This window comes from Oryza sativa, chromosome 12, assembly GCF_034140825.1.
Source record: "Oryza sativa Japonica Group chromosome 12, ASM3414082v1".
NCBI classification, from domain to species: Eukaryota; Viridiplantae; Streptophyta; class Magnoliopsida; order Poales; family Poaceae; genus Oryza; species Oryza sativa.
The window spans coordinates 3,352,600-3,364,892 of record NC_089046.1 but is presented as its reverse complement, the minus strand read 5'-3'; the positions used below and the strand labels follow the sequence as shown (position 1 = coordinate 3,364,892).

Genomic DNA, 12,293 nt, shown 5'->3' with positions numbered 1-12,293 from the left:
GCGCTGCGGCTGCAACCTTGTGTTGTGCGGCTGCAGCTCGCTGCCGTGTGGTTGCAAAAAAGGGCAGCCGATCAGGCCCAATGGTTAACCCCACAGCGTACTCTCGTTCACGGCGTCCATCAACTGCCCCGAGCAATGCCCCTGGAGGAGGAGGCGCGAGTAGCGCCCCCCATCCTACACTCCCTTTTCCTGAGATCCCCATCTCCCCTACCTCCTCCCTCCATATTTTTCCCTTCTTGCCCCTTCTACCTCGGACGCCGACGGACGGGGTGGTGGAGGAGCCGACGTGGTGAGGTGGTGGAGGGGCGAGGCAATGGACGGATCCACCACGGCGAGGTGGTGGAGGAGCCGTCAACGGTCCCGGCGAAGATGGATCCGTGACGGCGACGACCCGGAGACGACGCGGCCGACTAGATCTGGCCACCGCACCACGCGCACACTCGTCGTGCGGAGGGAGAGAGAGGAAAGATGGCCTCCTCTGCGTCCTCGCAAAGCGCGTCCTGGCACTCAGTGCACCGCAGCCGGGACGCCGCCGAGGCGAACCATCTCGGCATGGCGCAACAGGTGGGGAGGTTGGCGGTGGCGGTGGGGCAGGGCCACCTGCCGGCGTGGTGGACAGCGATGAGCGGTGGGAGAGAGGCGGTGACGGGTGGGAGGAGAGAGAAGAACGGGAGGAGGGGCGAGCGATGATGGGTGGAGGGCCGGAGACTTGCACGGAGATAGGCGGGTGGAGGAGATGAGAAGATGGATGCGTCTCGCACTCTCGTGAGGAAAAAGAGAAGAGGATGGGAAGAAGCGATTGGTGGCTGGTGGGTGGGCTGACAGTATAAATGAGAGAGAGAAGAGGCTAGGGATAGGGAGGAAAATAATACATGTGGCTAGATGGGTTGGGGCACCCCATTGTGGGCTAGAGTACCTCCACCCGGTTGCTTGAGATTCGAAGAACCCAGCTACGAGTATATCCCATTGGGAGATGGGTGTCTCATTGTAACGCCCCGATTTTCGTTCGGGATTAAAAATCATTAAATAATGCATTTTCTAGAAATTAAATAAAAGTTAAATCAATTTAATCAAGTAAAATAATGGGAGAATTTGAAATTTTCCCTTAAAAATCATTGGCCGGGAATATTTTGCAATATTCTTTGTGCCCTAAAATACTCTCCGGATTTTTCCGTGAATTTTCGGAGTTCAAGAAATAATTTTTTTAAAGTCACAAAGTTCATTAAACTAATTTAAATAAAAAGAAAATAATCTTCCCCTTCCTCCCTTTCGGGCTCGGCCCAAAATCCTCTCTCCTTCCCCTCCCGCGGCCCGGCTTGCCTCCCCTTTTGGCGCAAGTCTGTTTTTCCTCCCTCCCGGCCTCCCCTCTCACTCAGGCCGACAGGTGGGACCCGTGGGCCCCACCTGTCATCCCCAACCTCCAGCCCGGGCCGGCAACTGCCATGGCCGCCGAAAACCGCCCACGTCGCCACCATTCCCGGCCTCCTCGAGCCCTCTCTCGCGTGGGACCGGGAGCCATCCCTCTCCTCCACCTCCTCCCCCGTTTTTCCCCAATTTTTGGCGCCGAATCGAGCCCCACTTCGCCCACGATGTCACCCACGTCGCCGGCCGTTGCCGCTTCAAATCTGCCACGTCCGGCCACGATTTCTCCTCCCCGAGCCTATAAAAATGGTCCCCGTGCCATCCTCCCCCTTTTCCCCAATTTTCCCGAACCCGCTGCACTCCCAACCGCTCTCCCCTCGTTGCTCCCGCGCTCTGCCGCTTTCCGGCGAGCTCCGGCTGCACGCCGCCGTCGCTGTAGCCGCCGCCGCGCCGCACCGCTTGCACCGTCGGCTCCGCCGCTCTTTGCCGCACACCGGCCACCGCTCCGTTTCCACAAAACTCCGCCGAAACACCACCTCCACCGTGCACCCGAGCCACAGCTGCCTCTCGTCACCTCCAGTCGCGCGCCACCACCGCTCCCGTCGCTGCCGCGCTGCGCTACCACCGCCATCGGCATCGCCGTTCCTCGCCGCACCCCGGCCCCTACTCCGTTTCCCCTCCCTGCCCCTGGAACGCCGCCGCCGCGTTCACCATCTCTCTCCGCCGCCACCGCCGAGTACAGCCGCGTCGCGCCGCCTCTCCGGTCGACGCCGACTTGTGCCGCCACCTCCTCCGGCTTCGTCATCTCGAGGGCCCCGCCGGCCCTCGGCCGCGTCTCCGCCATGGTCGGGTGTCGCCGGAACGCCGTTCCCGCCGCCTCTCGTGCCAGTCGCCGCCATCCTTTCCGCCGCCAGCCGCCTCCCTGTGGTCGTCTCGCCGTCGCCGTCCTCGGTGAGAATCCCCACCGTCCCTTCTCCTTTTTTTTCCCTCCTCCGCCGCTCCCCGTGCCCGCTGCCGCGACGCGCCGCTGTCGCCGGCGGTCGTCTGGCCGCACGCCGCCGCGCGCTATCGCTCGACCAGGCCGGCTGTGCCGTGCCCGTGCCCCAGCCGCGCCGCCTCGTGGCCGTCCGATTCGGCTTTGGGCCAATCCGGGCCGTCGGTTCCCGTGGACCGGCGGTGGACCGCCTCGGTGGTCCTGGTCCACGGTGGACCGGCTCCCTTGTGCCGCTGACCGGTGGGCCCGCTTGCCGGCGCCACCTCTTCCCCGTCGGATGACGTCATAATTGATTTAAATTGCGCAATAAATCGGTAATAATTCTAGAAATTCATTAAAATGGCTCAAAACCTTCTAAAATTCATATCTAATTCATTCGAACTCCGAATTGAGCCATTCAACTTGCAAAATTCATCTAAAATTAAGCTCTACATGTTTGTTTACTTTTTATGTACTGTTTCCTTGGTTTTTATTAGGGTTTTTCCTCGTTTTGCGTGCCAGCGTGTAGTTTCCGTCGTTTCGGAAGTCCGCGGTCGCGAGGAAAAGAGTTCGGAAAATCCAAGTGAAGAAGCAAGGCAAGTCACACATTCTCCTTGAGCATGTTGATCCCAATTTATAAATGTTTTACCGTTTACAAATAAATATGCATGTTTTGCTAATTACACGAGGTCAGGGTTTACCTATCTGCTCGCTTGTGCCATGTTTACTTGATATCTGTTCTTTGTCAACCTTGGGTAATAAATTGACTAGCTCGTGTTACTTATGTGACCTAGCTAGAACTATATGCTTAGCCATGCTTAATTACCACTAGCTCAGTCGATGGGATAATTGCAGTATTAGACATTCTAGTATCTTGTTGAGCTGCGTGCTCGAGACATCTGGCCATGTTTCATGGTTGTAATTACCCAACTAAAATGCGACTGAATGGTGGGCTGTGGGTGCATGGTTTTGTGAGTCGCACCCATGGCAATTAAGGACCGGTTCACGGGAAACCCTGGAAGACTTACAGCGCTTGCCACAAGCGGGAGTGGGTAACTGCTTGATCTGAAGTATAGCTCGACCCTTTCCTAGGCACCGGTGGCGAGGGTGGGCGTGATGGAGTTGGGTCGGCCGGGGTGTCTGGTTGTCCAGCTGCCGGATTCACTGCGGCGCAAGAGGGGACCGCCCACTGCCTTTTGAGGGGTGGGGGTGAAACCTTAGCGTGGTGTGGATGGTTAGGGGAGGGTTATGCGAAGGGTCTCGTCACAATCACTCGACATGGTGACGTGTGCATCATGGGCACATGATGACGCGGTGACATGTCGGTGGGTTGTGTCTTGTGGGTACAGTTGTGCACCTCTGGCCAGAGTAAAACTATTCGAATAGCCGTGCCCGCGGTTATGGGCGATCGACCAGATTCACCGTGATTAGTCTCACACTTAATAAATCGACCCAATGCACTGTAGTACAGGTGGGTTGGTTGGGCCTGTTCAACGTGGTGTAGCGTTGATCAGTGGAGATTTTAATGTTACTTTAATTACTCAACAGTTTTACTGTTTTGCTCAATAAAATGTTTTACAACCGCCTTTATGCAAATAGCCACAAACCGTCCTTGTGTTCCCCTTGCACGTCTGCATCGTTGGTGTGGCTTGCTGAGTACGGTGGTTGTACTCAGCCTTGCTATTATTCCCCCTTTTCAGAAGTGTAGTGCTTCTGAGCTGAAGATGGAGTTAGAGGACCAAGGCTCAGACCCCAGTTGAGTTTTGCCTGTGGAGTGGAGCTGAAGCCCCGCTAGGATTGCCTTTTTCCGCTGCTGCTGCTTTTGTTTCGGTGTGAGGACTAAGTGCCTCTTCTGTAAGTATTTTACGCTTTATTTACGTTTGGAACTGTGTATTACTTGTCGTTTTGTGTACCCTGGCTGGTCCTGGACAGGGATTTAATACACAAAATAGTCTGGAAATTTGGGCTAAATTTCTGGGCGTGACACTCATGCAGTGGCTTCAGTTAGTGAGGACAATCTTGGCGTGGCTTACATTGTACATGCCCTGATAGGTGAACAGTCGCGCGCTCATCCTCCCTCGCGGCGCGGCCACGTGGCACACGCGGAGAGGGCGGCTGCGCGCGGAACCGCACGTGGCGCCGGTTTTTTCCGGCTTTTTGTTTTCTTCGGTTATTTCTGCTTTTCTTCCGGCTTTTTTTGGCTTTTTCGGTTTTTAATATATATATATATATATATATATATATATATATATATATATATATATACACATGTATACAAATGTTGTATACGTAGGTACGCATATTTTTTATACATAAAAATTTATACATGTGTATTGTATATATACGTATATATATATTTTATATACATTCGTATAAACTTTATATATACAAAATTTATGCGTATGTATATAAAGTGTGTGTGTGTGTGTGTGTGTGTGTGTGTGTGTGTGTGTGTGTGTGTGTGTATATATATATATATATATATATACACGTATAAACCCCTCTCCCCCCCCCCGACGTGCTGCAGGAGCATCGCTGCCGCTATGACACCGGCGTCAGCGTACAGACCAACAAGCCCTTCAACACCATCACCCCCACCAACCCTAGGAGGCTAGGACCAAAGTCCGCCTCACCGTAAGAAACACAACATTCTACTCCCTCCATTTCATATTATAGACATTTTGATTTTTGGCAAAATTTACCACGAGATATCCAAAAACGTGTAATTAGCTGGGGACACCGCAAGAATTCGTTTCTGCTATAGGACACTATAAAAAGCTGGTAATTAGTTACTGGACACTCACGTTTCTAGAGGAATTGGAGAGAGAAATATTGATTAAAGACAAGTTTCCCATGACTCAACTCATTGCAATCTACTGTTCCCTATTTCGGATGGGCCTCTCATGGTGGAAGAGGCGGCGGAGCGGCGACTTGCCGTGAAGGGAGCAGATGTCGCGCGCGGTGCACGTGTTGCGGTCTAGTCAATAGAAGTTTCAATAAAGAAAACAAGATAGCATGGGACCCGCGTGTCATCATCCGATCCCTTCTCCTCCCCCTCCTATCCACGCAGGCATATTAACAAACACATAGTGGGCATTAGCAAAGTTGTGGCACTTTTGCACAAAACCTGCATAGTACCTCACCGTCGGCGCTTCAATAGGTACATGCTGGCTTTCGTGATCTCGTACTCCAGCCACGCCAAGTTCTCCCTCCCGGTTTGCCGCCCTCGCTCGCGCAGCCGCGCACGTAGAAGCAATTGTCCGGGGTCAGCGTTTGTCCAGCTATGTCTTGGGGCCCATGCTCGCGTCCCTGGCGATGGTCTGCTCATGTGCCGGCGGCTACGCCTCCGCGGCACAAAGTAGAATGCTTTGTCGCGTCTCTTCCTCGAAGCTGGTCGCGCCGGAGAGAGATAGATTGAAGCGGGAGCTGGTGAGGAGACGGTCAGAGGAGCTGAGAAACCCCATGGCAATGTGCGGAGTGCAAGGGATCATCACATGCATCAACTATAGAGCAATGCTTACCAAATAAAACATGCGGTGTATTAACAGATTAACAAGAACCTCCTAGCCGCCGCTGCAACCCTTCCAAGTTGTCGTCGCTAGGGATAGCAGTTTGACCCATTTACCGAAGGGTAAAAACCCTAATAGAGTTGGGTTTGTTCTCCATTTAATACCCATGGGTTTTTTATTAGTCAAAACCTGTACCCATCAGACAAACGGGCACGGGCATAGGTAGTGACTTTCCATGCTCGCTTCACCCGTTTACCCATGAAAACTAACTGACATGTGAGCCCTCAGTCATCTTAGTGTAAAATCCACCTCTTCATCACCATCTAGGGTTTCTTTCCTCTTCTCCCTTTCCTTCACAGCCACCACGAGCCACGGCAGGGGCACCACGCAAGACCACGAGTCCACGATGTGCAAAGGGTGAGGTAGGGCGCGCTTCATCCCCAAACTGCCGATCGACCGCCGCCTGGCTCTACCCCCGACGGCTCGTCGGCTTGTTGCTCGCCTGCCTCCGGTTGCTGCTGTCGACTTCCTCTAGCCGACGACTGCCATACCTCCGGTCACCACCCGCGTGCCTGCTACCTCCGATTGCCGCTAACCCTCCAGCCATCGACTTCCTCTAACAAGGTATTCCCCCCTTGTCCCTCCGGACTTTGATCCATTATTCTGATTTGATTGGTAGTGATTTGAACCAATGGCAACTCCGGGCAGCAACAACCATCATGCTACTCTAGCCAGCAGTAACCATCGTGACCAAGCCTCACAGGCTTCTATTGTTGAAGTTGTATGATTGATGAATTCATAATGCTTGTACTATTTAACTTGTACAGATGTTTTTCTTTCAACTGTGACACCGGCTCACTACTTGTGGTTGAAACTGGTGGGTAAACGGACATGCCCATCGGCACACGGCGCCCGCGAGCGACGTGCATGGGCATTGTTCCTTGCCTGTCATATAGTAATGGGCATTGCTCGCGGGCAAGAATTACCTCGCAGGCACATGCATGGGTAGTCACTACCAGTGCCCATCGTGCTCGATTGCCATCCCTAGTCGTCACTGGTTCCTCCATAAGTGAGAAAGAGTGAGGGAGGGGGACCTAGGAGGAAGAAGATGGAGTCAGCCAAACCTTTTTATTTTTATAATTCACACTAGAATGCCACGTGTGCTAACCAATGCCAAAACCGTTCAAAATAGTACTCGAGGGGGTTATTTGTCCTGTGTAAAATATTGAGGGTGTTAAATGTTTGGTATTACAGTTTAGGGGTGCCATTCAAACTATGGCAATAGTTTAGGAGGGTAATTTTTACTTTTTTCCAAACTTAAATGGGCCAAAATCTACTCCACCTCTAACCATCTCCCTCTTGTTTGATGGTGGTAGATAACAACAATGCTTTCATTTCCAAAAAAACAAAAAAAAAGGATTCATGTTATCGAACAAAACCTATTTGCCTAAACTTGTCATGGCACAACCATAATCTTGAACCCTCCTTTAAACCCCACCAAACATAGCTTACCAACTTAAAGAAAAACATATTTGAGAACGTAGTCTAACACTGCTACAAACGTCGATATCTAGAGCAACAACAATGATAGTGACACAACCATACAAAGTGGCAGTGGACTTAAAGAGTGATAGCCTCTTGCAAGCTTGATGTCACATCCTATCTTACTATAAAATTATTCTCCACTAACTTCTTAAACTTAACATGCAAAGATGCCACATCATCATCCACTAACAAGATGCCACATCATCATCCACTAATTAACAAGATGCCACATCATCATCCATTAACAATCATCGCATTTAAACATCATGCAAACATGCTATATCTTTATAGTTTTTCTAATTTAAGAGCTTTTCAAATATAAACATGTTAAATTATCATCCAACATAATTCATATAATGTTTCAATGCGTATCTTTATTATGTTTTATGATATTCTATGGTCCAAATTATCTTTCTCCTTTTTTCCTCTAATTAAGTCATATCACTTCAATTGTTTTTAGCCTTTAGATAATTAATCTACGGTCCAAACTATATCCCTACTTTTCTTCTTCCATAAAGTCATACCACCTTTATTTTTTACGTTTGAATCATCATTCTACATACTATTTAAATTTATATTATTATAAACCACATTAATTTACTTAATCTGATGTTATCTAGCTATCTTACACGTTATTTTTTTATTGTTATCATACTAAATTCCTACATCAATGCGCGGGGTTTCACCTAGTATATGAAAAAATAGCACCCAAGTCCCACTATATCAAGTCCAAACCTATCCTCATAAATTCATTGAGCCTAGCTGTAAGGCTCTTGCATTTATTGTCTAATATACAACTGTTTTCTTCATCAAACGTAACCATTTCAATATGTATTCAATCGTTATATACCATTATAATGAGATCCACCACAATTAACGTGTATATTATTTTTCCTGTTTTCACCTAGTCTTAAAGAGTTTATAGCTTGAAAAGATTTATAGGCTTTTAAAAGAGTTGAGAGGTGAAAAAAAATCTTTCTAAAACACAACACATATATGCGGATAGAAAACAGGAAGAACAAGCTAAGCAAATCATAATAATCAGAACATTTTCTATAATCATCCTTTGAAATAGAGTTAATTAACAGTTTTTTTAAAAAAAACTGAACCACTCCATTTTCTACAAAATCTCTGTGGAAATATTGCATTCCAAAGAGCTCTTGATCATAATAACCAAACAAACAATTCCCAAGGCCCCCACCCAACTCCTAACCAACCAATGAACACATTACCAGGTCCACCACTCCCTTAGCGGGTCCTGAAGCTCCCTTATCGGATCCAAACCATCACCCAATCCGCACTCCAGTCCGAATTCCGATTCCCCAATCCCACCTCCACCCCCACTTGCGCTTCGCTTGCGCCAATCCAAATCGCCGCCTCGCACCAATCCATCCCCGGCATGGCCGCGCCCCAACCGGAGGTGGTGGGGCTGACGACGACGACGAGGGCGACGGCGGCGTAGCGCGGTCGGTCGCTGTCGCTGCGGCGGAATTCCGGAGGAGGGGGGGCTCTGCCTTATCGGATCGTGGGGGGTAAGACCCGGTTCCGGCGATCGCCGGGATGGACACCGACGGGCGCCTCCGCCGCGCGCTGGCGGCGTTCGGGGGCGGGGCCGACGTGTGGGACCTCGTCGATGCCGCCCTCGCCTCGGCGGCGCGCGACCGCCCCGCAGAGCTCCGCGCGCGCCGCGACGGCATCGTGGAGCGCCTCTACGCCACCGCCGCCGGCGGCCGCTGCGGGAACTGCGACGCGCCGAGATCGGCCGAGCCCGAGGCGGCGGCGGCGGCGGCGGCTTCCCCGGCTTCGCCCGATGAGGATGCCGACGTGGACGGCCTCGACGACGACGAGGGCGGCGGCATGGAGAGCAAGATCCTGGCGATCAGGGACTTCTTGGAGGACCCCGACCAGGTCCCTTCAAAGATCCCCATCTTTACCCGGTTTGGCAGTGTAGGAGTACGATTTTGCTACTACTGCTAGCTCACTTCTTCTGTTACAAACTGTACTTCTGTATGGTTTCGTCACAGTCGGAGGACGAGCTGGTCAGCTTGCTGCAGAGCCTCGCAGACATGGACATCACCTACAAGGCTCTCCAGGTCAAGAACACCACACCTTTCTGTGGTCCATTTTCCTTTCCCCGATTCGCTTTTTCTTCGGCTTTGCACAAGATGAGATTGGTGGTTGCTTGTTGGAGCAGCTGAGCTAAGAGAGTGAAAAGCTTGTGTTTCTGATCTTGTGCAGGAGACGGACATCGGCCGCCATGTCAACGGCCTGCGCAAGCACCCGTCCGGCGAGGTCCGGCAGCTTGTGAAGCTGCTCGTCAGGTGATAAACAAGCGAACTTTTGCTGACACGTCTATGTCTTGTGCATCCAGTAGTGATTTAGTTGTGTTTCTGGTGTTCAATTGTTTGGTTCTCGTGCTCCTCTGAAGGAAATGGAAGGAGATAGTGGATGACTGGGTGCGGCTGCACAACTCCGGTGGCGACGGCGGTAGCTCGGTTCTAAGTACGGCATTGTGTTTTGTTTCAGAGTTTTCTAGATTTGTTTTTGTTTTAGATGATAATTTTGATTGATGTCGTTTGTTTCGTGGTCGCAGCTGATGGTGACTCTCCTGATAAAATCCAAGGCAGGAGCTACCAAAATGCTCAGGTAACTTGCTCTTCAACAATCCAATGCTGACAAGCACTGTGGCTCTTGCTTAGTAATTCCCCACAATTAAATTCATCACACTACCTTTAGTTTTTCATTTTTAATTCTGGTGGAGAAAGGTTTGGTTTTGGTAGGCACTATCGTGCGAGGAATATTTCCTAGCCCAGTTCATCCAACTGTTTGTTTAACTGACATACCACATTCCGTTACATGATAACCATTCTTTGCTCAAGTCTTACAAAAGAGAGGATGAGAAGTGCTAACTAAAACATGAATTTATTCATGAACACCTCTGTTATTATTATGCCGTTGCAGGTTTCAGACTTCAAGTATTCTCCCAGCCCACAGAGACATAGTGAGTTCCCACACCTACTCTTTTTAGCTTATAGGCGCAATGTTCTTATCTTTGAAGACCTCATGCTGTACTAATGGAATTTTTGTTTGGACACTAGATGGTTTGAGTTCAGAGAGATCTAGCAATAATAATGGCGTCGAATCAATGATTGAGAAGCGCAGAACAAGCCCAGCACCTACATATCATAACAACAAACAGAACAACAGCATCGGCTATTCTACTACTTCCTCCTCTGCTCCAGTTGTAAGGCTAATCATATCGTCCTCTTATTTTGTTAAACCCATTAGTTATTAATAGTACAGAGAATATGCTCTTGATTTTGTTTAGAATATATTAAGAAAGGTTCCCACGAACAAAAAGTTAGAGCAACTTCCATCATCATGGACCCCAGATGTGGGCATCTTTTGACTAAAGATGCCTTGCTAGGCACCACTTATTGCACATTGATCTTATCATACAAAATAGTGAAAAAGTTACCCATGTTCCACTTGCCATGAGAAAAGATGTTAGGGTACACATGAATATAAATCTTCTCTGCTTATCTCTTGCAAAACAGTGCCTACATTTTGACTTGTATTCATAAATACTCTTTGCAGAGGACTGTAAGGGAGCAGAAAGATAATCTTATGGATCTTGAGAAGCTTGATTCTGCCAGAAAGAGACTCCAGGAAAACTACCAGGAAGCACAAAATGGTAACGATTTCATGACATATTGTTTCATGTTTTTACTACAATGTGCCATGGACATAGAGGCATGTATAGAAGGATTGATTGCTCATTGCATGTAATTAATTTCATAAAAATGGCATATTAAAGTAATAGACTGGTTTCCATGTATCTAACATTTTTTTCCTCATCTTATTTTTGCAGCAAAAAAGCAGAGGACAATTCAAGTGATGGATATCCACGACATACCAAAGCCGAAAAATAGAAACGCCTTCATCCGCAAGGGCGGAGGCGGCCTCCCTGGAAAGCACCGGTGATTATCCTGCAGACCTACAATTGTAATTTCAAAAAGGCCGAAACGAGAATAAAAGAAGAAGAATGAAGGCTTGATATTTGTTTTCTGGGTATTGTACTATCGTTTTTACATTGCCTATTTGGTACCCTAACGTAGCCTCACATCTTCCAGTTCACTGTAATATTGTCCAGTTAGTACATGAGGCTATGCGTCTGGGTTCCCTTACCAAGAAGAGGAGAGCAAAGTTTATAGACTTACAGTGCTCGTTTCTATTGTAATTTCTTCTTCATTTTGAATGTAGCTTGTTTACAATGTTGCTGCCGTTTTTCGATTAATAGGTAGGTATTGTATGTACTCATCAATTTGACTGTATATTTGTTCGTTACAAATTAAAGTGATATTAATATATAACACAATGGTATCACATGGACGAATTTAGGAAAGAACATTTGGAGCTTTTAGAACCGATGATAAAATGTAGTAGAAAACTGTCAACCATGAGCGTTGATTCTTTTCGAGACAAAAAACAACATGCACGTTTGTCAGATCGTGCTCTCCTCTTCCCCATTTTGAACAGATTTAGCAGCAATCATGTAGTCAAAACGGCTTATTGCTGCAGCAGTGGGTTTGGCCGAAGAACACGGGAGATATCGTGCTGCTGCTCTTCATGGGCAGCATGTCCTTGCCATCATCAGATAAACATTGTGCCCATCCCTCTAGGCTAACTCAGAATTCCAGCCAAAATTTGGGGATATAGCCAACAAAACTCTAGGCTGGGTTGATTTTCATTATAAAAGAAAACATGGCTGGTGAGCTGACCTAACCATTGAAACCATGAAAGTTTTCGAAAAGCTGATTGCCACAAGGCCAAATAACTTTTTGTAATGTAGATCCTGAAATGAATTCCATCAACGAAAAAGTGGATTTCATCTCTACTACCGT

At 48.6% G+C, this 12,293-nt stretch overlaps 1 protein-coding gene across 1 annotated transcript; it reads left to right on the top strand.

Moving 5' to 3' along the window:
* The first annotated feature begins 8,742 nt into the window (after positions 1-8,742).
* LOC4351596 (probable mediator of RNA polymerase II transcription subunit 26c) lies at positions 8,743-11,663 on the top strand. The gene is made up of 9 exons (XM_015765302.3): positions 8,743-9,297; positions 9,414-9,482; positions 9,628-9,710; positions 9,818-9,891; positions 9,983-10,035; positions 10,351-10,390; positions 10,488-10,633; positions 10,987-11,083; positions 11,261-11,663. Exons 1-9 carry the CDS (start codon positions 8,950-8,952, stop codon positions 11,371-11,373), a joined length of 1,023 nt encoding a protein of 340 aa, XP_015620788.1. The 5' UTR covers positions 8,743-8,949; the 3' UTR covers positions 11,374-11,663.
* Positions 11,664-12,293: the final 630 nt, after the last annotated feature.